This window comes from Bos mutus, chromosome 18, assembly GCF_027580195.1.
Source record: "Bos mutus isolate GX-2022 chromosome 18, NWIPB_WYAK_1.1, whole genome shotgun sequence".
In the NCBI taxonomy this organism is placed as follows: domain Eukaryota; kingdom Metazoa; phylum Chordata; class Mammalia; order Artiodactyla; family Bovidae; genus Bos; species Bos mutus.
This window is the reverse complement of record NC_091634.1, coordinates 26,365,306-26,392,247: the sequence shown is the minus strand read 5'-3', so window position 1 is coordinate 26,392,247 and position 26,942 is coordinate 26,365,306. Positions and strand designations below refer to the sequence as shown.

Sequence of the window (26,942 nt, the reverse complement as noted above, 5' to 3'; positions counted from 1 at the left end):
TTCCCATCTCTTTAAGAATTTCCCACAATTCATTGTGATCCACACAGTGGCTTTAGTCTAGTCAATGAAGCAGAAGTAGATTTTTTTCTGGAATTCTCTTGCTTTTTCTGTGATCCAGCAGATGTTGGCAATTTGATCTCTGGCTCCTCTGCCTTTTCTAAATCCATTTTGCACATCTGAAAGTCTTGGTTCCAGTACTACTGAAGGCTGGCTTGAAGGATTTTGAGCATAACCTTATAAGCATGTGGAATGAGCACAATTGTACAGTAGCTTGAACATTCTTAGGCATTGCTCTTCTTCAGAATTGGAATGAAAACCAACCTTTTCCAGTCCTGTGGCCACTGCTGAGTTTTCCAAATTTGCTGGCATATTGAGTGTAGCACTTTCACAGCATCATCTTTTAGGATTTGAAATAGCTCAGCTGGAATTCCATCACCTCCACTATCTTTGTTCATAGTAATGCTTTCTAAGGCCCACTTGACTTTACATTCCAGGATGTCTGGCTCTAGGTGACTGATCACACCATCGGTTATCTGGGTCATTAAGACCTTTTTTGTCCAGTTCTTCTGTGTATTCATGCCATTTTTTCTTAATCTCTTCTGCTTCTGTTAGGTCCTTACCATTTCTGTCCTTTTATTGTGTACATCTTTGCATGAATTGTTCCCTTGATATCTCTAATTTTCTTGAAGAGATCTCTAGTCGTTCCCATTCTATTGTTTTCCTGTATTTCTTTTCTTTGTTCACTTAAGAAGGCCTTCTTATCTCTCCTCTCTATTCTTTGGAGCTCTGCATTCAGTTGGGTATATCTTTCCCTTTCTGCTTTTTAGTAGTGTGTGTATGTTAATCCTAAACTCGTAATTTATCTTTCCCATTCCTCTTACTGTCACATTGATAACTACAAGTCTGTTTTCTATGTCTGTGAGTCTCTTTCTGTTTTGTAAGTTCATTTGTATCATTTTTTTAGATTCCACATATAAGTGATATCATATAATATTTGTCTTTTGCTTTCTGATTTTATTTATTATGATAATATCTGTCGTTCAGTCATGAAGTCAGATTCTTTTGCAACTCCATGGACTGTAGTGCGCCAGGCTCCTCTGTCCATGGGATTTCTCAGGCAAGAATACTGGAACAGGTTGCCATTTCCTTCTCAAGGGATCACACCCACGTTTCCTGCATTGACAGGTGGATTCTTTACCACTGAGCCACCTGGGAAACCCATGATACTCTTTAGGTCCATTCTTGTTGCTGCTAATGGTATTATTTCATTCTTTTTATGACTGAGTAGTATTCCATTGTATGTGTGTATATGTATTAACATAACATATGTGTGTGTGTATATCACACATAACATGCCATATCTTCTTTATCCATTTCTCTGTTGATAGTCATTTAGGTTGCTTCCGTATCTTGGCTGTTGTAAATAGTGCTACTGTGAACATAGAAGTACATGCATCTTTTCAAATTATTTCAGGATCACATGGTAGCTCTATTTTTAGTTTTTTAAGGAACCTCTATACTGTTCTTCATAGTGGCTACATCAGTTTACATTCCATGAAACTTTTATGTTAGGGAATTGTAGGGGTTGACAAACCCCTGCCCTTGAGCCAAATCTTACCTGCTGCCTCTTTTATATAGCCCATGAGCTGCTAATGGTTTTCACATTTTTTAAATGGTTTGGGAGAGGGGGAGGTAAAAGAATAATAATGTTTTGTGACATGTGAAATGCAAATTTTAATGTCCATAGAAAGTTTTATTAAAATAGTCATACTTATTTATGTATTGTCTATGGCTGTTTTTGCACTCCATTGGCAAAATTCAGTAGTTACAATGACAAAGATAAATTGGTCCTTGAAGCCAAAAGTATTTATTTACTGTCTGGCTCTTTATAGAAAAAGTCTGCTGACACTTTTCTAAGGTAACCATTATTCAAGTAAATACATATGTATATATTTCTTTGGCAACCCTTTATTGCTTGCTCATCAGTGAAGTTTCTTTGGAAGGATAACATCTTTCAAAGTCATTCTTAAGTTTTTCTTCCTGCTACATCAAGTTTTGTGTCTTAAACAGCAGAAACCTTACCCTTTATAATTAGAGCTCTTTAAATAGATTTGGGTAGATATTACATTTCTTTTCTAAAATCACTAGCTGCAGTTATTAGCTCAGGAGATAGAAGATGTCACTGACAAAGAGTCCTTGCTTTAAAGATGACGCAGTTACAGCTGGCCCTGCTTCTGTAAACCTGCAGATATGAAGGGCCAGCTAAGAAACTTGAGCATCCATGGATTTTTATATTTTCAGGGAGTCCTGGAACAAACTTCAGTATTCCCACAGATATTGAAGGACACTGTATACTTGAATGTTTCAGTTTTTTATTCTGCTGTTATTTTTATTTTTCCTGTCTTCATACTTTTGTTTTCTCATCTCACACCCCTAATTCCAATTTTGTTGTTGTTGTTGTTTAGTCACTAAGTCATGTCCAGCTGTTGGTGACCCCATGGACTGTATGTAGCCCACCAGGCTCCTCTGTCCATGGTATTTCCCAGGCAAGAATACTGGAGTGGGTTGCCATTTCCTTCTCCAGGGGATCTTTCCAACCTAGGGATTGAACCCTTCTCCTGCTTAGCAGGCAGATTCTTTCCCACTGAGCCACCAGGGAAGCTCCAGTTCCACTTTAGAGTAAATTAACGCATTAATTTGGTTTCTTTCTTATGACTATGAAATGAAGGACAGTGAAACATCTCATCTTTTATTTACAAGTTTTAAAATAGATTCTTGGATTCAGAATAGATTCTTGCATTCACTTTTACTTACAGTCTTGCAAGAGAGTAAGCTAGCAATCTGATTGGAATATTCCCTTTAGAAAGAAGTTGTAACTTAGTTTTCTTTTTGCTGGACCTGATGTGGTAAAGACTGATTTCATAGCACTTAAGGGATTTTCTGTTAAGAATTTATGCATGAAGTTTTATTCTTAGGCCACAGGCTTCTTGATTTCTGTTTGTCAATATTATGAGGTTCACTAACTCTTGGGCATGCTTTAACGAGTTCAAACATTTAGGTAGCAAATTAAATTAATTAAGTCACTGGAATGATTTTAATACTTTCATCATTACAAAATCATAAAGAGAGTTTACTTCACTTAAAATATCTACTTTTTTTTTTTCTTCTTTCATCTTTTAAAATAACTTACCATAAACCTGGGACTTTTCTTCCCTTGTGATCACATTTCTGGCTTTACTTTATTAATTCCGCCCTTTAAGAAAATTCCACCATGTTTCTGAAGTTTGTTACTGTCCCAGCATAGGTTTCAGAAGAATTAATCTCTGTCTTGTCAGTAACCTGGGGTAGAGTCATTTGTTGTAGATTTTCCTTGTAGGGTAACTGTGTAAACTGAAAGCTAATACACTGGTTAAACCAATCTTGGAATTCAATGACCTGTTGAGATGAAATGAGTAACCTAGTTAATACACAACTACAGAAATCTTGGCATCCTCTGTTTCGAGCTGTCTTTCTTTCTTTATTACCTTAGTTCATTCGGTTGCCAAAAATCCAGTGGTACAAAGCATTTCCTGTGCATTGTTTTACATTGTCCAAGAGATATTTATCTATGGTTCTTACTTGCATGTTGCTCTTATTTGAAGACATGGGAAGAGTCAGAGTGTAAAGTACAGTCTTTTCCTCTCCTTTTAGTGCCCATCGTTCACCTTTTTCTTCTCCCCTCTCACTTAAAACTTTCTTCTTGACCATCACCAGAAAGTCATTAAATTTTAGAAATCATGTCAAATCATTCTTGTTTTTCCCAGTTTGTTGAAAGGACGTGGCAGGTATATTAATATTTACTAAGGTGTGAATGATAGCCTCCTATGGTGCTGCCTTCTTGGAATGGTTTGCATTTTGAATAAGGAGGTGTTTTAGGCTAAAGAAACATAGTTCTAATGATTAAACAGACTCTGACGCAATACAGTTTGCAAATAGAGATATTTGGAGACAAGACGGTCTCTGTATCTCTTTAAAGCACACTTGGTAACTCAGTTGCACCAACAATAGTCCTACTAACAAGTTTGTTTGTTTGTTTTAATACTTGTCCCACAGAAATCTTCCCTTGGTTACATCTAAGCCTGTCAAAGTCTGTCTCCCTACAACTTATATCCAGATCATCCAGTCCTATGTAGTCTGTGTGATGAAGTACAATGAAACTAGCCCCTCATATCTTTGCTGATCTATTCCTAGCTCAGGGTCACCTTTTGGTTACATTACCTTAAAAAGGATAACAGTAAGAATGGAAAAAACAAAAAACAGCAAATCAACAATTAGCCTGAGGGAGAAAAGGGGTCCTGACATGTAGACACCAGTAAGGAAGAATCTGTCCAGGGACTACCCAGCATTCTTGCCCGGTGACTCCTGCCTCCCTGGCAAGCCCCATCAAGACCAGAAGATGGCTTTGGCTCCAGCCCTCTAATGCCCTAATATGTGCATCAAGCATAGGGCTTTAGCAGCTTTCACAAGGCCATTTACCAGTCATCTCCTACTCTTAGGAAACCGGAAGTGTTACCACTTTGAAGATAGTAAAGAAGAGGGGAATTTTTTTTGTTCTCCTCTTCAGGCTAGAATTAGGAAATTATTCCCATTATGCCCAGTTGCTTTTGCCCTTTTATAAGACATAAATCCCTGGCTTCTCTTCCACTCATGCCTTATGAGGTTAAACAAGAATGAAAATTGGTGATGACCGTGAAATGTCAGAGGTGTCAGGGAATCAGCGGGCCACAGTGATATCCTTTGTTTTAGAGCGGAAGTTCCTGCTGTTGTTAATGAGCCAAGTAAATGTCCTGATGGCTGTAGAAAGAAAGAGCCCTCTGCCCAGGAGACTAGAGAATGTATCTGTCTTTCTGTAGCTGTGTGACCTGGGATCAGCCTGTTAAAATTCTTTCTTTCTTTAGTACAGAGTTAAGAACATTTTTTTTTTTCTACCAACGTCAAATTCTTATGCACTTATAGGCACACAGGTGTTTTGCAGATAAAGAGGCTTACAAATGCACACACCATTTTTTTTCCCACTGTACTGTAGCTGCACATTTTATCATAACTAAAATCTCTTCTGTGTTTGTAAAGGGCTGTGTGGAGAAGGGAAACTAAAATCAGAAAAGAAGTGATTTCCCTAGAGCTGTAGGGAAACTTCATGGCTGAAAAGTAATTGTTGTTAATAGATCAAAATTTACCTATGAATTTTTTAAATGATGAATTTCATAAAAAATTAATTGCATTTAAATTATTTAATTCTCTAAACGGCTTTAGGATCTGCTGTGTCAATCTAATTTCCTTCTGACCTTGATTGAAATTATTGTCTCTGTTGACTCTGGTCCACATGTGGCAATGATTTGTAATCATGAAATGTTAAAAGAAACCAGTAATAATTCTACTATATTTCTTTCAGTAGTGAAATAGAATTCTAGGCCCTGAAATGCAGGAAAAATTAATAGATGTTATGAAGGACATAAAAGTGTCCATGAAGAGAGTCAGATCTGTATTTTGTCTCCTATTTCCTCAATGACTGGATCAGCAGAAATATTTCTGTGCGCGCATGTGGCTCTCCACCATGTACTTTCCCCAAAGATCTAGTCACTTTAGTTCCCAAATAAATGGGAGAAAAGGTAGTTTTTCTGGATCCCTTTTTCCAGTAGTAGATTTAGTGAAGTCAAGTGTGTGTTGTGACATTTGACCTCTTTATGCCTTTATTCTTATTTTCTCCCCAGAATATCTAATATCAAATCTAAAAGTACTGTCTTGGAAAAGGAAGAGACTACCTGAACTGCTTAGATTACAAAGGGGATTCAAACAATATAATTGAGATCCTGGAACCTGGAAAGATAAGATTCAGAGATATGCACACAAAGACCCCAGTTCTTCATCTCCACTTGAGTCTGGTCCCTAAGAGGAAATAAAATAAAAAGAAGCAATTGGGACAGACAATAAAAAGGCTGGAGCACAAAAGCTTTAAAACACTGGCAGGAGGTCTTAACTGTCCCTGGGTTAGTGTTTGTCAAGTGTGGTTTGGCATACCCAGAGATGGAGTATTGGTCCAAATGGCTATAACAATATGTAAGAACCTCTGAGTCTATCTCTTCAATATTTTCCTTGCCTCTTTTAAGAGACTTTTATATTATACTAATTTTTTTTTAACTGATGCAGTGAAAATTAAAAGGTTTTTAAAAATGTTACCCGTTAAACTGCCAGCTAGGAGGTAGTAAAGACTGAAACTGTATTGGCACCATTTTTTACTGACAAATAAGGAAGCATAGAGCTAGGAGAGGCAATGCCATTTGTAAAGCATTGAGAAAGCTCTGGGTTCCGCTTGACTGGCGGTCAAGGGCAGGACCTGTTTCCTGTAGTGGGCATACCATCAAAGAATCCAGATCTCCCGCTTCATGTTTGAAGGGAGCCACTATTGTGAATTGTCTGTGAGATTTGCCTCAAGCCTTTGATCTCTGAGCTTTTGGAAGGCAGAGTTATGTTTCATTATCAGATTCTGCTTATACACATACACCTCTTCTCTTGTAATATGTAAAGATTTTTCTGTTATATATTTTTCCAGCTTCAACATAAACGAGATTCTGCAGCCCTGCTTTTACCCCTCTATTTCAAAAACTTACTTAAAAAAAAAAAGCTTTATTGAGATATACTTCATCCTTACAATTCAACAGTTTATAGTGCACAAATCAAAATTTTTTGTATGTTCACAAGGGTGTACAACCATCACCACCACAGTCAATTTTGGAACATGTCACTACCCCTAGAAAAACCTATACCCATTACCAGTCACGCAGTCACTAACCTACTCTCTCTCTTTGAGGGTTTTCTTATTGTGGATATTTCCTATAAATGAAGTCATACAACATGTGCCTTTTTTTGAACTGGCTTTTTTTTTTTTTTTTGGCTTTTTCTTATTTTATTATTTGAGTATAATGTTGTATTAGTTTCTGCTGTACAACAAAGTGAATCAGCTATGTGCATGTCAATCTGACTTATGTCTTTTTTAATTGTGTTGTCAGAGTTCTTTGTATCTTTCCCTGGTGGGTCAGATGGTAAAGACTCTGGCTGCAGTGCAGGAGACCTGGATTTGATTCCTGGGTCAAGAAGATCCCCTAGAAGAGGGCATGGCAACCCACTCCAGTATTCTTGCCTGGGAAATCCCATGGACAGAGGAGTCTGGCAGGTTATGGTCCGTGAGATCTCAAAGAGTTGGTTGTGACTGGAAAACACACACTCACACACACAAACCCATCCTACATTGAGAGTGAAGGAGGTATTAGCACTTCTGAGCTGATAAGGCCTCACCATGCAGTGATTGGGTTAATGACCTGATTCATCTGTGACTGTCATAGAAAGACTTTCTCTTGCTAAAGAATGTAAAAGTTTTCAATCATTCCATGAATCTTAATATTTTATTTACTACCCTTATTATGGAGAGAAACCCCTTACTATTTGAATCATTGTTCATTTGGTGGGGGGAGTTGATCCCTAAAAGATGATCATATCCTTTGTCTGACTGTGACTTTACAACCAGTTAACAGAGTAAGAGTACACTGAAGACATTGCAGTTCAGTTCAGTCACTCAGTCCTGTCTGACTTTTTGCGACCCCATGAACTGCAGCACGCCAGGCCTCCCTGTCCATCACCAACTCCCAAAGTTCATCCAAACCCATGTCCATTGAGTTGGTGATGCCATCCAATGATCTCATCCTCTCTCGTAGAAGTGATCTATCCGAAGATAAATTCAGTTCAGTTCAGTCACTCAGTCGTGTCCAACTCTTGGCGACCCCATGAACTGCAGCACGCCAGGCCTCCCTGTCCATCACCAACTCCTGGAGTTTACCCAGACTCATGTCCATTGAGTTGGTGATGCCATCTAACTATCTCATCCTCTGTCATCCCCTTCTCCTCCTGCCCTCAATCTTTCCCACCATCAGGGTCTTTTTAAATGAGTCAGCTCTTTGCATCAAGTGGCCAAAATATTGGAGTTTCAGCTTCAACATCAGTCCTTCCAATGAACACCCAGGACTGATCTCCTTTAGGGTGGACTGGTTGGATCTCCTTGCAGTCCAAGGGACTCTCAAGAGTCTTCTCCAACACCACAGTTCAAAAGCATCAGTTCTTCAGTGCTCAGCTTTCTTTATAGTCCAACTCTCACATCCATACATGACCACTGGAAAAACCATAGCCTTGACTAGACAGACCTTTGTTGACAAAGTAATGTCTCTGCTTTTTAATATGCTGTCTAGGTTGATCATAACTTTCCTTCCAAGGAGTAAGCGTCTTTAAATTTCATGGCTGCAGTCATCACTGCAGTGATTTTGGAGCCCAGAAAAATAAAGTCAGCCACTGTTTCCACTGTTTCCCCATCTATTTGCCATGAAGTGATGGGACCAGATGCCATGACCTTAGTTTTCTGAATGTTGAGCTTTAAGCCAACTTTTTCACTCTCCTCTTTGACTTTCATCAAGAGGCTCTTTAGTTCTTCTTCACTTTCTGCCATAAGGGTGGTGTCATCTGCATATCTGAGGTTATTGATATTTTCCCGGCAAACTTGATTCCATCTTGTGCTTCCTCCAGCCCAGCATTTCTCATGATGTACTCTGCATATAAGTTATTGCAATGCAAACCTCACTCTCTATCCTAGAACAAATACTTTTATTCTTTGTAAACACACATATACAATCCGATACTCCAAACCCAATCTCCAGTTAAACCATTCCTTTCCTCAAAAAAGCATTATCAGTCTTTTCAACAAATGGTACTGGAACAACTGGACGTGTATATGCAAAATTTCCTTCACCCTTAAATCTCTTCCCTGGTGACTCAGCTGGTAAAGAATTTGCCTGCAATGTGGGAGACCTGGGTTCCATCCCTGGATTGGGAAGATCCCCTGGAGAAGAGAACAGCTATCCACTCCAGTATTCTGGCCTGGAGAATTCCATGGCCTGTAGATTCCATGGTGTTGCAAAGAGTCAGACAAAATTGATCGACTTTCACTTTCACTAAGTCTCTAGTGCCCTGCGGAGTCCCTTGTGTGTAGTAGTACACATTAAATGTTTTCATTGAATTGGCTACATGGAAGGGCTGGAGTATGGAGATTAAATTTGGATATAATTCAGGGATCTGTGAATTCTTTAAAAGAATTGTTTAAATACTGTGTTTTCATTTTAATGATATTTCTGAATCACCTGGATACACATTATAATCAAGTTGCACTGCGCAATTTCAGTGCCCATGTTTGTGTTTGACAAACATTGATCTAAAACATTACTCAGAATGTATGTAAACTTCTGATTACAGAGGAGTGCTGGCTGTACGTGATCATTCAATCTTTGGAAAATATCATTACTTTTACCCAGCAGCACCTTCACTAGCAGAATATGGTATTTCTTAGTTACTTCCTGTTGGTAGATAGAAGAGAGTAGTTAGGAATGATTTTATCTGTACTCAGTTCTATGTCTTAAAAAAAAAAAAGTTGGGGGGGAGAGAGAAAGAGAGAGAGAGGCAAGAAGGAAGGAATAGAGGCCCTCCAGACCTTCCCAGGTGGCGCAGTGGTAAAGAATCCACCTTCCAGTGTAGGAGACTTGGGAGACACAGGCTCGATCCCTGGTTTAAGAAGATCCCTTGGAGTAGGAAATGGTATTCAGTATTCTTGCCTGGAAAATCCCATGGACAGAGGAGCCTGGCAGGCTACAGTCCATGGGGTCACAAAGAGTCAGACACGACTGAGCACACACACACAGACATTAATAATAGAGTTTTGAAAGGATGTTGTAAAGATTTGACCAAGGATGGGATCTTCTTTCTCACTTAATTCTTCTTGATATCACTTTTATGATATGTTTCAGTGAACTAGAAGAGTAGGTGAGCCCTTGAAATCAGCAGATCCCCCCAACTACAGAAGTTCGCTGTGTCAGTTCAGATCTGATGGTGCTCTTTCACTGTGTAAGTGTCTCTTGTTGCAGATGATCATCTCAGATCCTTTATGAGAGAAGGGAGGATCTGATAGGCCTAAATGAATCCATCAATCTAGACTTCAAAGTACCATAGCAAAACTTGATTAAAAAAAAAAACTTCTGAATCCTAATTTGTTGAAGGAATCTTTTCATATAGATGATAATTGATACACACAAGTCAAAGACAGGTGAAAATTCTTTCAACTCTCTCTTTTCACTATGCACTTGATTTTTCACCTTCCAAAGAAACTCATTTTTTAATTGTTTGATCAAACAAATCTAGATCCTTCATTTACTCCCTTGAATGCACAGCTGTTTGCTTTAAAATAAGGTTGATTATTTCTGACTTCTTGAGAAGAATACAGAGATGCAAATAGCCAGGTGTTATCATTGTCATTGCATAAAGTAAAATCCATTAGAGCTGAACTAGGATAAACTCAACTAAAATCAACTTGAGAAAGTTTCTAAAAGTTGGTCTTGAGTTTGCTGCTGCTGCTACTGCTGCTAAGTCACTTCAATTGTGTCCGACTCTGTGCGACCCCATAGATGGCAGCCCACCAGGCTCCCCCGTCCCTGGGATTCTCCAGGCAAGAACACTGGAGTGGGTTGCCATTTCCTTCTCTAAAGCATGAAAGTAAAAAGTGAAAGGGAAGAAGCTCAGTTGTGTCTGACTCTTCGTGACCCCATGGACTGCAGCCTACCAGGCTCCTCCATCCATGGGATTTTCCAGGCAAGAGTACTGGAGTGGGTTGCCATTGCCTTCTAGAGTTACACTATTACAATCATTGATCATATATCGAACTATACATTTGATCGACTGCTTCAAGTCTAGTCATCATTTCCGTTGAAGGCTCAGTCATATACTTGGTGATACAAGAATAATAGTCTTGTGAAACAAGCAAAATACAAATGGTGTAGTTAATAACATTAGTGGAATTAAAAGTAAATATTTTAGCCATGAGCCTCCCACACCAGTTTTTTTTTTAAGATTGTCAAGACTAGGGAATGGGTCACTTAGAGCAGAAATCTGATTTTTCATGTGGTTCAAGTGTGTTACATTAAAGGATTTATCAGGTACAAAAATACAGCATTCAGTTTGAATTATAGCACAAATATCTCCCTGAGATGCTATAAGGTGTCAAGGGTCTTGCAGTTGTGTAGCACTGCCTTTCTCATCATAGAGATCTCAGAATTCAATAGGCTGATAACCCAGTTACTATCATTTAAAGCTTATGAAAGTTGTCAAGGCTTAGATATGGTCAATTACATCCTCCAACCCCATTGAAGGCGCGCACACACACACACACACACAAGCTGCTAAATGGTCATACCAGTAGAACACAGATCTTTGACCCATTGGGATCATACCAATGGTAGATTGTTTGGGGTTACCTGTAACTTGTTAACATGTATGACCTTAAATTCACGGGAATCCTAGGCTACACCTTTGTATCATCCCTGTAGATGTCAAGGCCATAAATTAGTGCCACAAATGCACTGAGTTCCATACCAATCACTCTCTCTAAGGGTAATAACAGGCATAGTTCATAAGGCACCCAGCCTTGTCTCATAATTGCCAGGTTGATCATTTTTAGTATGATTTAACCATTCCCAACATAGAGGAGCCTTTAAATTTAAATGACCATAGCCTGGTGTTAACCATGTAGATCCTCCCCATAATTGTAGGAGTTTTCCTTTTAATAGATAAGAAGTTAATTTTTTATTGAGACTTAGCTCATCACTCCGATTGAGTTTAAATGACCCTAAGAGAAAACTTGAATCTATGGCCAGCCTCAGAGCAGGTATTTTTAATTGGCCAGGTGAGAGGATGCCATCTAGAATTATTATGAATAGATAGAACAGGACTGAACACTCATCTAAAACAAATTTCCTAAGGGGTATCCAATCAGAGCCCTAAGAACAGAAATCCACCAAGGTAACCCAGAAGTAATAGGCACAGGTAATTGGCCACAACCCAACAATTGGATTGAGTTTTAAAGTTTACTGTGTTCATTTCCCTGAAGTTGTTGCTAAATGCCTAAGGAAAAGATGATGGTCTCTCCAACTTCAGTTCCATGGGTATATCTTAGTCTAAATATTGTAGTCTATGGCGAATACTTTCTGAAAATGGGGATTAGGGAGTTCAGAAATCAATACTATTTTTTGTAAAAGCCGTACAGTATGCATACTTTGAAGGAGATAGCAGGATGGTAATAAATACTTGCCCTTGTCAGGGGGCAAGTGTATGCCACCTTTTTTAACAAAAGGTGAATTAGGATCTTAGAACCTTGTGGTTCAGGTAAGTTCAAACTGAAGAAATACAAACATCTCACCTGGATAAAGAAGAGCAGAAAAAGAAGCCAAAAATATATATTAACTAACACCCTCCCAGATGGGATAATTGAGATTTTGTTGCTTAATCAGAAACTAGGGAATAGCAGTGAAGGTCCCACAGCCTGAGGTTTTAGTTCATAATGAAATGGGTGGTTAGTCAGTAGTTGTGAAATACACTCAGATGTAACCCCTTTACATGAGCTCCTACTGTAGATACTCACTTTTCTTTATTTAATAAGTTGGCAGATGTATAAAGATGACTCTGCTCTTTGGTAAAGCTGTATATATTGGGTTGGCCAAAAGGTTTAATCAAATTTATGGAATTGTGGACACAGCAGAGGAACGAGAGCATGGGAGGAATTGGGAGAGTAGCATTGGCATATACACTATCGTGTGAAAGAGCTAGTGGGAAGCTTCTGTACAACACGGGGGTGTAGCCTGGCTCTCTGTGATGACCTAGAGGGATGGGATGAAGGGGAGAGGAGCGATGCTCAAGAAGGCGGGGATAAATATATATTATGACTGATTTGCGTTGTTGTACGGCAGAAACCAACACAATATGGTAAAGCAACTTTCAAAAAAAGATGTTATGGAAAAAACCCCATATGAACTTCTTGGTCAACCCAGAATATATATACATTGATATTTTGAGTCATGCTGTATACTAGGCTATTGTCCCAATTAAAATTGTAATTAGAAGAAAGAAAAGTATCGGGCTTATTTTTTTTTATATGTTATAAAATTGACTTCTGAATCCTTTTAAAAACATACACTGTCTTAAGTTTCTTTGTTTTGGCAAATCTAACTTTTTTGACTTTGTGTTGATAGACATAAAACTGATGTAGAAGACCTCTACACTGTTAAATTTTCATATGTCAAATCAGAATATTTTTGGCCACAGGTAACAAATTCTCAACTGGCTTAAACAATAAGGAATAAATCATTACACATGACAAAAAGCCCTGAATTTGTTAATTCTTTGCCTCCATTACATCATTCAAGACCCCAAATCTCTTCATCTTTCTACTCTGCCAGCCTCATCTCCTAGTCCCTCATAGTTTCCATTGGCTGCAGCAACTCTGAGGTGTTATGTTCTTAAAATCATTTGTTGTTGTTTAGTCGCTAAGTCATGTCCGACTCTTTGCAACCCCATGGACTGTAGCCCACCAGGCTATACATAACCAGAGGCAAAGTATTTTCTTAGGGTCTTCCATCAGATTTTCCTTCACATCTCTTTGTTCACACTGGATCACATGCCCAGAGCAATTAAGACAAGAGGATATGTCCACCATGATTCATTTAGAGCAATAAAGACCTTAGCCTGAGTCAGATAAGTGGTGGCTGGACAGGGAGAAGATGCATATTTGAGCAAAGTTAGAGTGGTTTTACAAGGAAGAATGGGAGAATGCCAGTGAGACATACACAAGAAAATTTGACACATAGAGATCCCTTAAGCTAAAACTAAGAACCCTTTTTGTAGGATCTTTGAATTCTGTGCTGGTGTCAATGTAGCCCCAGAAGCTGTATTCTCTGTTCACGTGCATTCATTTTGTTCTGCATAGAAACCTGGTCAGGACTAACTGGTGACTGGGATCCAGTACAATCTTAAGAAACCAACTACACAGCACAATAGGAGCAAGGGAGAGCGAAGACCATCAGAGGTTAACAGAGCCTTCAGGAAATGGGGGCAGAGATGTAAATCTCCAAAGAAGACCAGGTTTGAGCAAGGTGTGACATGTCCTGGCTGAGGAAGGTCTGAGGTCTTAGGGAGGTCAGGTTGAGGAAGATATGACGGCCCGACACTTTGAGAAATGCAGAGTGGGTGCAGGAAGTGTTCCAGCTCGCCCAGCCCAGTACCTGGAAAACAAGGCAGCAGGTGGGCCCGGAGCCAGCTGACTGGATTCAGTGTGGGCTCTCATTCCGGGTCTCCACTAGCTCCTCTTGGTTCTTAGGTACGCTTGGCAGTGGGGTTGATGGAGCATGGAGTTAAATGGATGCTCATTTGGAAAGTTGTAATGAAGCTCAGGCAAGGCAGGAATTTATATAAATGGAATGTTAAAATTTGATTTTGTTAACGTAATGGTACGCCCTTACCTTTTATGGTGAGAAAGTATAAGAAGCAGCCATATAATTCCTACATTGAATATAAAACTGTTGTCTGTTCTATTCTTCAGTTTCCCCCAGGTCTTCACGTGACTTTTTCCTTTAGCTCTTCTCCTCTGATACCTTTTCCCTGAGCCCTCACCCTTGACTCTTAACTGCTCCCCCTTCCTTATTTTTCTTCATAGCTCTTATTGCTGCTGGAAAGTTTATTTACTATTTATTGTCTTTCTCCTCCAGTAGAAGTAGGCTTCATAAAGATGGGAACTTTACTTTCATTTTCATGGTATATATTATCTCCAGTGCTGAAGTCATACTTGGAACGTTTTAGGCACTCAATTAAGATTTGCTGAATGAATGAGTGAAATCCCTCTTGGTATTCTTCCTAAAGAAGGAAATAGGTGTACCTTCTTTTATTGACTAATGGGAACTATGTTTTCTGTTTCCCTTTTTGCCTTAGCTGTTAGAATTGCTAAGCTAAATTTGGGGTTCATTTGCAATAACCATTCTTAGCATGGAATATCAGTACTTCCTCACTATAGAGTTTTTAAAAAATATCCATTTGTTTCAGTATTATTTATTGAAAGTTGCCTCAAATCCCATAGGGAAGTAAATGAGGGTTGAAGAATAATAAATGAACTGCCTGACTGACTGAAGGGAGACAGGGAGAAGTCAAAAAAGAACACCAGGCTTTTGAGTCTGGATGAATAAGAATACTGGAGCTGTTGTTAATGGAAATTGGAACCGGATTAAAACATTACTCATAAAAGTATCTTTCTCTGTCACCATTTTGGGGACATCTCACTTCAGTGTTGTTGCTTGGTCAGTATTTTTCCTTTTCCTCAGTATGCTTTGAATACCATGAGAGGAGGGACTCTACCTGACAAATAGTACCTTTTCTTTACTACTTATTTTTTAATCCATTTTTAAATTGAAATATAACTAATTTACAGCACTGTGTTTTCCACTTATTATTTTTTTAATTGAGGTATATAGTTGCTTTACAGTTTACCTCTTATTTTTAACTTTAAATCCCTACATTAATAAATAATAACTAGTTTGTCATCTGCTCTTACCTTTTCAACCTGCAATTTCCCCTCCTTATGGATTCCAGACTTCTGTCATTTCTCAGTGACTTCCTTCCCAACAGAGATCTTCATTCCTTTAACCACTGTAGCCTCCCACTCCAGGGCTCATGAATAGATGCTTTTTCTTCCCTTCCTGCTCTCCTGAATCTCATTCCCCCGATGGCTAAGCCAGAGGTGACTCATCACCTCATAGACTTCCAACTGGAAGGGGCCAGAGAGACCGTCTCGTCTAATTGACTCATCTCCAGTTGGTCTGAGGAGGTGAAGGGATTTGCCCTAAGTCACACTGCTAGTTGGCTTCAGGGAAGAAATTAGAACACAGAGCGACTCCCCCAGCAGTCCAGTGGTTAAGGCTCCATGTTTCTACTACAAGGAGGTACCTATTCGATCCCTGGTTGGGTGAACAAACATCCTGCATGCTGAGTGGTGCTGTGAAAAAATAAAAATTAAGCAAAATTAAAATGTAGAGCTCTTAACTCTAGAGACACATCTCACTGCAGAAGAAGCAAGCTCCTTTCTGACTCCAGAAAAGGACAGTGTTATACCAAAAGTAGAGAAATATGTTTTTCTTTTAGTTGGAAGTATCTTAAATGCATTGTATCATAGGAGTTAAGTGTAAGACTACCTACATTTGATCTTGGTTGTTTTGGACAAGTTATCTAACCTTTCTATTTCAGTATATCCTTTTTCTCTTCTTCCTATGCATTTGTATACTTAATATACATATTTAAATCTGTAGATGTGGTTTGTTAATTTTGAGAGAAGTTACATGTGTGCATTTTTATGTACATACATGGAATGATACTGGTTCTGTTAGTTTCTTTCACTTAATACCGTCTTAAAATATTTCTTTAGTAGTTTTTCCTCTTTCTTTTTTTGACCAAGAGGCCTGTGGAATGAAACTCAAGCCCCCTGTGGTGGAAGCACAGAGTCTTAACCACTGGATCGCCAGGACAGTCCCAGGGATACCTTTCCAGTTCTGTCTTGTTCCTTTTAATGACCATGTAGTATTCCACAATATGTATAGTTACTTAACCACTTTCACACTAATTCATTTTAATTTATATCTTCTCATTTTTCATGATTACAGCTCTACAGAGAAGCCTTTATGCAAATTGTTGTGCATAACATGTGCCTGCATTCACTAGGCCTGGTATTCAGAAATATAAATACTAGGTCTTAGTAGGCACAGAGTCCCCTCTTTCCTGTTCTGAAAACAGGGTATGACTAAGTCATCACTGGTTCAATTTCTGCATCTTATGTTGATGTTACTGGGCAGGGGGGTGAGTCTCATGCTGCATGTATTATATTAGGAACTGGGAGCATTTTAGAGAAATTACCCCTCATCTTTTTCTTACATTGTAAGGAAAGTACATTGTGTTCCTGTCTTTGAGGGAAAGCAAAAAATAAACTTTCTCTTCTTCCCCCTTCCAAGTGACTAAAATTAGTGAAATTATACTAAGCAACCTCTGCTTGACTCTATGACGGCATTAACCACACAGGACTATAATTGTTGGTACTTATCTGTTTATACCCACCCCCTAAACTTTGGGCTTTTTAAAGGGTAAAGATTATGTTTTATCAATTTTTGTATCCCTGGAACATGAGCATAATACCAGCACATAATTATATTTAGTTGAAGAAATGAGTGAATTCAAGTCAACATTGGCATTTGTTGAGTATCTAGGATGTGCAAAGATTACTAAGAACTGATAACAACAGAGATGAAGCAGTCAAAGTTCTCCTTCAAGGAATTTAAAGTCTAATGTGAGAAATAGATATAGGCTGAAAACATCTAGGAATCAAGGTGTTAGTAACAAATGTGATTTAAACCAAAGTATTGTGGGGTTTCCAAGGAGGCCTAATTAAGGCTAATAGAATATTAAGGAAGGTTTTCACAAAGGAAGTAGAATTTGAGGCATTTGAGCTGGGCCTGGAGCTTCCCTGATGGCTCAGATGGTAAAGAGTCCGCCTTACTCTTTGGGCTTCCCTGGTGGCTCAGACAGACGGTAAAGAATCTGCCCGCAATGAGGAAAACCTGGGTTCAATCCTTGGCTTGGGAAGATCCCCTGGAGAAGGGAATGGCTACCCAGTCCAGTATTGTTGCCTGGAGAATTCCATGGACAGAGGAGGTTGGTGGGCTACAGTCCATGAGGTCTCAAAGAGTCGGACATGACTGAGCGACTAAGCACAGGACAGCACAGAGCTGGGCCTGATAGAGTAGGTTGTTGATTTTTCTGTGTAATTATCATTTTGGTGACTTTAAACATATGTTTCAGAAACCATTGTCACTGTTTAGATGTCATGTAACCTTCAGTTCAGTTCAGTCGCTCAGTCGTGTCCGACTCTTTGCGACTCCATGAATCGAAGCACGCCAGGCTTCCCTGACCATCACCAACTCCCAGAGTTCACTCAAACTCACATCCATCGAGTCAGTGATGCCATCCAGCCATCTCATCCTCTGTCGTCTTCTCCTCCTGCCCCCAATTCCTCCCAGCATCAGAGTCTTTTCCAATGAGTCAACTCTTCACATGAGGTGGCCAAAATACTGCAGTTTCAGCTTCAGCATCATTCCCTCCAAATAAATCCCAGGGCTGATCTCCTTCAGAATGGACTGGTTGGATCTCCTTGCAGTCCAAGGGACTCTCAAGAGTCTTCTCTAACACCACAGTTCAAAAGCATCAATTCTTCAATGCTCAGCTTTCTTCACAGTCCAACTCTCACATCCATACATGACCACTGAAAAAACCATAGCCTTGACTAGACGGACTTCTGTTGGCAAAGTGATGTCTCTGCTTTTGAATATGCTATCTATGTTGGTCATAACTTTCCTTCCAAGGAGTAAGTGTCTTTTAATTTCATGGCTGCAGTCACCATCTGCAGTGATTTTGGAGCTACAAATAGGCTGGAAGTGAAGTGTTAAACTTGGGTTCTGGGACTAGGGCCTCAAAGCCAAGATCAAGCCAAAACAGCTTTAGTTCTCAGCATGTCCATGGAGGAAGAAGTTGTTTCTGTTTTGTTTTTAAAGTCAATTTAGAGTGCTTTAGCATTCTATTTCTCCTCTCTTTAAAAATGAAACACAAATTTTTCTTCCTTTGTTTTGGCTGCATGGCATGTGGGATCTTAGTTCCTGAATAGGGATCGAACTCACACCTCCTGCATTGGAACCGCAGAGTCTCAACCACTGGACCACCAGGGAAGTCCCCCCCAAACTTTTCCTGACTCTATTTCCTTGACCAGCTATCACCCCATTTTTTTGATCTGCTTTGCAGAAAAACTCCTTAAATGATCTACTTTTTTCTTTTTCTATCTTAAACCCACTTCTGTCATGTGCTCACCCCTACCAGTCCATCAGAACTGTTCTTGTCAAGGTCAACAGTGACCTCATTGTTGCTCAATCTCATCGTCAGTTTTTAGTCTTCTTTTACCTTACTTAGCAGCAGTTAATGCAGACCATTCTTTATTCTCTGATAGACTTTCTTCTCTAAATTTCTAGGATACCATGCTAATTTTCCTCCTACGTGGCTGGTTATTTCTTTTCAGTCTCCTTTGCTGGTTCTTCTCTTCCCAGACTCATCCCAGACTTAAGGTTGAAGGAAGCATACAGATTTGGTCCTTGGTCTACTTGCCTTCCTTACCTAAACTCACTTCCTTGATTATATATCTAGTTTCAAGGTTTTAAGTATCATCTACATTCCCTTGACTCAAAAATGCGTATCTTCAACCTAGACTTCTCTTTTCTGAACACTTTGTATATCTTCTACTTGCTCAACATATTAAAACTGAATTCTGACTTTTTCTTCTGCCCCAAACTTGATTTCCTTGGAGCCTTTCCCATCTTAGTTGGTAGTAACTTCATCCTACCACGCAAAAGCAAAAATCCTAGGAGTCATCGTTGGAGTCATCTGAAAGTCATGTTGGTACAGTCTTTAGAAAATATGCAGAATCTTTCTCACCCCCTCTACTCAAGTTACCATTCTCTGTCAAGCAGCTTCCTGATTTGTACCCTGTTTCCACAAGACATACATACTCACATACACTAGGGTGTGTTCTTAGCACTGCAGCCAGAGTGATCTTTTTGCTTAAAATCCTCCAAAGGCCTCATTTTACTCTGAAAAAGTCCAAGTCCTTACAGAGGTCTATAAAGCCTTGCAAGATCTGCACCACCACCCGCCCTTGTCATCTCCCCTCTAGCCTCCTCTTGGGCTTTCTCTTTTTTAAAAAAATTATTTAATTTATTTATTTGGCTGGTTGCAGCGTGCAGAATCTAGTTTCCTAACCAGGTCCCGTGCATTAGGAGTGCACAGTCTTAGCCAGGATTTCCAGGGAAGTCCCATCTTGGGCCTTCTTGATGCTCCTCCACAGGGTTTTTACCCTGGCTGTTCCCTCTTCCTGATGTGCTTCTCCCCACCATATCCACATAGGGACAGCCTCACCTTCTAGCCTTTGACTAAATGTCTCAACCATCTCAATGAAGAAGTCTGGGACTTCCCTGGTGGTCCAGTAGTTAAGACTTTGAGCTTCTGCCACAGGAGGCAGAGGTTCAATCCTTGCTTGGGGAACTAAGATCCTGTGTGCCAAAAAATAATAATAATAAAATAAAAACAAATCTGCCACCATCCTCATTCCTTCTGATATATTTACCCTGCTTTTCTCCTGCTGCCCCTCATGGCATTTATTACCTTCTAACCTACTGTATAGTTTACTGCAATGGAAGCTCCAAGAGGGCAAGGCTCTTTGTTTCTTTTGTTCACAGGTGTATCCCAAGTATTAGCAACTGTGCTTAGCACATAGTAGGTCTCTCAATAAATAAGTTGTCGAGCTTTCCTTGACAAGGATCCAAAATGCCTTGATTGTCTTTCACTCACTTTGCTTGAGTAGGTAGGGTGATAGTGTAGGAAAAGTACTAGGCTGATGACCAGGGTCTAGCCTAGGACCAAACTTGCTATTTGTGTGACTGTGAGAGTTGTATTGAATTTGTGAAAGTTTACTAAGCTATATACTTATGATATATATTTTTTTATTTCATATATATATATAAATTGCTTTTTCACAAAATAATTCATCATGCATGTTTTCCCTAACATTATTCTTCCAGATATGATTTTTTAATGGTTATACAAGTAATTTGAAAAGCATAAAACACCATACACTGTTCAATGGTGACATATTATTCCTTCTTTAAGAAGTTGAAAGTTTGTTTTAAAAGACTGTGATTTCTTCTCTTTTGCTACAGGGGACATGGTCTCAAAGTACCGAGAACCTTTAATCCACACCTTCCTCAGAGGAGCAAGAGATCCGGATAGTGCTCACAGAGCCAGCAGCCTGTCCAACCTTGGAGAGCTGTGCCAGAGGCTGGACTTCATGCTGGGCTCCGTGGTTCATGAGGTATTGCAGATTGATTCCTTTCTCTATAGCTTGTTTTTACTTGGACCTATAATGTAGCTTGGCCCTGGGAGTTAGGAGACCTGTGTTCTTTTTCTAGATCTAGAAAGTCATTTAACCACCCTCAGCCTTGATAGTCTCATATGTATGTTGAAAGTTGTATTAGTAAGAATTTTTTAATTGCAAGTGACAGGAAGTCATCTTAACCTCCTTTAAGCCATAAAAGGGGATATACTGTAAAGATTCCAAGGAAACAGAACAGAAGAAACTTTGAGGAAGGCCAAACAGAACTTTGCCCTAGATCTCTGGGCCATTTATGAGTGTCATCTCTGTTCACAGAAACGTCTCAGGCAAATACATATTCTAATTGGCCCCCACTGATTGGAGATATCCTGTGTTCAGGGAGACAGGGTCTTACTAGAAGAGACTAATTAAGTTCCATGTTTTGTTCACCACATTATACCCAGTGCCTAGTACCTAGTAGGTAAAGGATAAATGAGCAGCAAAAAATAATAGCCATACAGATATCAGCACTGGATGCTCGCTTCCCCAGTGTTTGGAGTTTAAAAGACTGGTGTTAGAGTTTCAGATTTGGTGAAAGGTACATCACACTGTTGTCTTCTATGAATATCTTTCTTTAGCCTCTTAAATTTTATCTTTGCCTTTGTGTTTACTTAGTCATCAGTATATTAACATGTATCTTGAACACCTACTATGTATTAGACATTCTGCTATTTGAGGATGATGGGCAAAAAGAAGACTAGTTAATATGTGACCAGGAGTCTTTTTACTACTAATGGGCTTCACCATCTTAAATCTTTTATGGAAGAAGATGGCTTATAAATTATAAATATGTAAATAGAATACAGTTTATATTACCTTTTTATTTATAAGAGACTAGATTTTTCTCATACGGAGCACATTACAAGAACAAAAACTTAGAAAATTTGTAATACTGGCTTCTTTCACATTACTCGGTGTCCTAGGACTGACCATGTTGAACATCAAATCTTAAGAAGTACCTACTGAGAAGGAATTTTCTTCAGTGTCTGGTTATGTCTTATCAACAGGTGGCAAAACACACTCGTGGATGTTTACATACAGTTGAATTTATGGTATTTCCTGATTCCTCAGCTTATATGCTTTGTTGAATTGATTGTAAAGGCTCCTCTTATTGTTAAATTCCAACATAGGATTTTTAGGAAGTTATACATCAGTTGTTTCCTTTAACCCAAGAGGCATAGCCCTATGCCCAACTTTCTGTATTTGTTTGTTTGTTTGTTTGAAATCTAATTATTTATGTTTATTTTTTGGCTCTGCTGGGTCTTTGTTGCTGCATGCGGACTCTTCTCTAGTTGTCCTGAGCAGGGACTACTCTCTAGTGGCGGTGTGCGGGCTTGTTACAGTGGCTTTGCTTGTGGAGCATGGCCTCTAGGTGCACAGGTTTCAGTAGTTGTGGCTCACGGGCTTAGTTGCCACACAGGACATGGGATCTTCCCAGACCAGGGATCGAACTGACGTCCCCTGCATTGCCAGGTGGATTCTTAATTACTGGATCACCAGGTAACCCCCTTTGTATTTAAGATTTTAATAACTTAAAAACAATGATTTTTACCAACTTAAAATCTTTCAGTGTGCTAATACACATGAACCACTGGGCATTTGATTTTTACTTTTTTTAGATGGCACTTTGCACTCTCTTACTGTTTAGTCTATTAACTTGCAACAGTTAAGGACTTTGCAGGCCTGTTTTGTTATATTAGCTAAAGATTTCAGCCTGTTATAAATATTCTGGGTCCAGTATTGAAATGGCTCCCATTTTTTTCCCTCCGTTTATTTGATCTGATCATGTGACTCAACCCAAACTGAACCATAAACCATGAACTGAAAAAAACTCCTGGACCATGATCTGAACCAAACCCAAATACTATTATTCCTAATAACAGAGATAGAGTTCACATACTGTACATAATTCACCTACTTAAAGAGTACAACTCAATGGTTTTTAGTATCTTCAGAGTTGAGGGAGCATCCCCCAATTTTGTTGAACATAGCCATGAGCTGAATAGGTACTTCCCGGTAGTTCACACAGTAAAGAATCTGCCTGCAAAGCAGGAGAACCAGGTTTGATCGCTGGGTAGGGAAGATCTTCTGGAGCGGGGCATGGCAACCCACTCCGTGGGGAATGGAGTATTTCCATTTTTGCTTGGAGAATCCCATGAACAGAGGAGCCCACAGGAGCCTGGTGGGCTACAGTCCATGGAGTTGCAAAGAGTTAGACACAACTGAATGACTAACAATACAATATATGACCTGAAGAAAAATGTCATCCAGATCTCCAAGTGAATCAGTTCAGATTTGACCATATCCCATACATTTTCTAAAACCAATGAACTCAAACTATGCTTGACATCATGATCTTCTCTGAACCCAGAAACTGAGACCATTCATCTTTCCTTTCTTCTCTTAAGGAAACTGTAACATGCTGATAGCATATGAATTCCTGTTGAAAGTGTTAGAGAAATTTCTTGGTTTGGTTAATTAGAAAGATTGTGCCAAAGCAGGTTTTGCGACATTTAAGAAGTGTCAAAAAAAAAAAAAGAAGTGTCATCTCTCTGGAGACCCACCTGACCTGTTGGAAGAGAACCAAATTTCCAAGCATACTTGGGGATGGGAATGAATGAGGCCCACTCTACCACCCACTTACCTGTGTGTTCACTTGGTCAGATGACTTAGATTCTGAACTTGGTTTCCTGACCTAGAAAATGGGATTAAAATATCTATAATGCAGGATTGTTACAAGGATCTAGGATAATATATATGCCTAGATACAGTATACAGTGATTCATTCAACAATTGCTATTGAGAGCCAAACAGCATACATGCTAAACAGCATTATGGATATGTATCATTCTTCGAAATAGACATTGACTCCCATCATCTTGGATGGGATGTTCTAGTGAGAGGAGACAGACAATAAATAATATACTTGTTAAAATATATAGTATGTTATGGACTTCCTTGGTGGTCCAGTGGTTAAGAATTCCCCTTTCAATGCAGGGGACACACTTTCAATCCCTGATCGGAGAACTAAGACCCCATGTGCTGCAGGTCTTAGCTGAGCCAGCGTGCCACAACGAAGAGCCCATGCACTGCAGCTAAGACCCGACACAGCCTACGTAAATAAATAAGAGAGATTAAATTCATTGCCAAGGTCATGCCAGGCTGGGATTTGAATGCAGGCAGTTGGTTCCTGAACCTGTGCTCTTAACGACTCCTCTGTATTGTCTCTCGATGAATGTTTTCATTTTGTTTATAAGATTGCTTTTGTGCCCTTGAAAAAGAAGGAGAGTTGCCATATGAGAAAAGCTCCTGACAGGAAGGGTCATGCAGTTTTGTTTTAACAGCACTTGCTTTTGGCAATGAAACTTCAGAAGACAATGTATTCCCTCTGATTTGAAAAACCAGGTGTTTCCATCCCACATAATTCCTGTCTCTTCTTTTTAGATGCTCTTTCTTATGTAGTACCCCACGCTTGCTGTGTCATCAGTGCCAAACCAGCTGCCTTGGTGGACTGCAAGTTTGAACATGATTGGACACCTGACAGTCTTAGTATTTCAGCTACTGAGTCCTTCTGTAGTCAGGCTACTCTTGTTCATTCACATCAAATAAGTGGGAGATTTGGCCTGGGTTTTTTTGTAGTTGTTCATTCATTTGTTTTTCATTTGAAAAATACTTCCTGAGCACTTCCTCTGTGCCAGTTATGAGACTGGAGCCAAGCCACATGCTTGGGATCCAGCTCTGAACAGAACGGAGTTTCTGTCCTCATGAAGCTGACATTCTAAAGAGGACGGTTGGGTGACAAACAAGCAAGTCAACAAATATGTACTGTGTCATATAGAGTAAGTGCTAAGGAGATGAGTCTAGTCAGGCAAGGGCATGGAGGGAGTTTGCTATTGTAGGTGAATCTGTGAACCAGGATGAATAGGGAAAGCTTCAGTGATGAGTGACCTAAGCACACATGAAGGACCAGGAGCAGGAGCAGATCCTGGCAGATACATGGGGAGAGGGCCTTCTGGGCTTTGGCTTTTACTGTGAGTGAGATGGGTAACCAGAGCAGAGGAATGAAATTATCTAACTTATTTTTTAAAAATTATTTATTTATTTTTGGCTGTGCTGAGTCTTCATTGCTGCATATGGACTTTCTCTAGTTGCGGTAAGCAGAGTCTGCTCTCCGTTGCAGTGCGCAGGCTTCTTATTGCAGTGACTTCTCTTGTTGTAGCCAGAGGCTCTAGAGTGTGGCTGTGGCACACAGGCTTCAGTTGCCTTGCAGCATGTCGGATCTTCCCAGCCAGGGATTGAGCCAGCCTCCCCTTCATTGGCAGACAGATTTTTATCTGCTGGACCACCAGGGAAGTCCTGTCTATTTTAAAAGTTTATTGTGTCTTCTTCTTCTACAGTTTTTTCACTGTCTCATGAAAGCTGTTGAAGTCTTTTGTGGTCTCAGAAATGCTTGACCCCAGCATGTACTAGTGGAGAAGGAGCTTTACCTCTGGGGAAATGTGTCTTTGGCTACAAACTGAAGGAATTCTTCTTCATGGGTGTTTGTCATGTGTCAGGTATATGAAAGGACACAAAGGAGCCAATCTCTTCCCCCAGGGAAATCTCAGTAAACTGTGGCACACAGGAATAAATAGACAGTGGAATAGAGTGATATCCCTTGACAAGCCCAAGGTCCTGAGGGAACACAGAGCTGGGACCCTCAGGTAGGCCTGTCGGGGCAGCAAGGAAGTCACATTGATCAAGCGTGAGGCAGGCAGAGGAAAGGGGAAGTGTAACCTGTTTTGATATAAAATTGAACAAACCAGCCTCCATTAGGCGCGTCTAACATGATCTGATCCAGGGGTCATAGCTATGGCTCTCAGGCTTCTGAACAAAGCTGTCTACCCTGTTGGGTAGTCCAGACTTGGGTACTGTCTGTGCCGTGACACTGCTTACAGGTAGGGAAGGAACATAAAAGGATATGAAAGGACCAGCCCTTTCACAGCCTCTACTGGGAATTCAGGTTTTTCCTCTCTGTTGATGTCAAGATTTAACCTGTCTGGAAACTATTATTATTTTTCCCCAATTTCTCCTTGTTCTTGTCAAGAACTGTGTTGCTTAAAACCAAATCTTGATAGTCTCTTTCATCTTTATCATTCTCCATGAAAAGTAAATATGATTTAAGCGAACTGCAGTGAGAGGCCCATCCTCAGAACAGCAGATAAGATATGCCCCAGGTGACAAGTGTAGGAGCAAACCACTTGTAAAGTGGTGCCCAGAATTCCGCAAACCCGGGCTTTGAAGGCTGATGCAGAGCTGTCACCTCTGATTCCAGTGAATGATGATTAGATTTGATGACCAGATTTGTCACCATCAGTGCTGTTTTCTCAATAACAGCTCGTGCACTGAGATGAGGGCTCGTGTGACTGTCCTGGGAAAACTCAGGGAAGCGAACAGAGCCACCGTGGTTCTGTTTCTCATCAGGTTAAGTGAGCAAGCAGAACATGGAATTAGAGGGATCCTGCCTGGCTGTTAAAGTTTTTTTTTTTTTTTTTTCAATTGCAAGATTATTTTTATTTATTTTTAATTAGAGAATAATTGCTTTACAATGTTTTGTTGGCTTCTGCCATACAACAACATGAATCAGCTGCATGTACCCATATGTCTCTTCCCTCTTGAGCCTCCCTCCCATGTTCACCTCCATCCCATCCATCCCTCTTGGTCATCACAGAGCACCAGGTTGAGATCCCTGTACTGTACAGTAGCTTCCTGTTAGCTGTTTTACATATGATAGTATATATATGTCAGTGCTACTCTCTCAGTTTGTCCCACCTTAAAGTTTCTTAGTTGACAGAAAGACAAATGATTTAGTATTGAACAGGTTAGCAGACTGACTGGATTTTAACAGAGGAAGTTTTGGGAAAGGGGAGGAAGGTGCTGTTGGAAAATTGAAATCATGCTTTCTTGATACCTGAACCCTGCCTACTTCTCTTCTGAAATTTTCCAA

At 39.8% G+C, this 26,942-nt stretch overlaps 1 protein-coding gene across 4 annotated transcripts in view; it reads left to right on the top strand.

Annotated features, from left to right (window-relative positions):
* The window catches only part of TANGO6 (transport and golgi organization 6 homolog), a 184,519-nt gene that overhangs the window by 125,183 nt on the left and 32,394 nt on the right, over window positions 1-26,942 (top strand). For all 4 annotated transcript variants that reach the window (XM_070388096.1, XM_070388095.1, XM_070388097.1 and 1 more), the window contains one exon: window positions 20,745-20,896. In XM_070388096.1, the coding sequence (XP_070244197.1) occupies window positions 20,745-20,896 (152 nt within the window). The remainder of the gene's footprint in view (window positions 1-20,744; window positions 20,897-26,942) is intronic.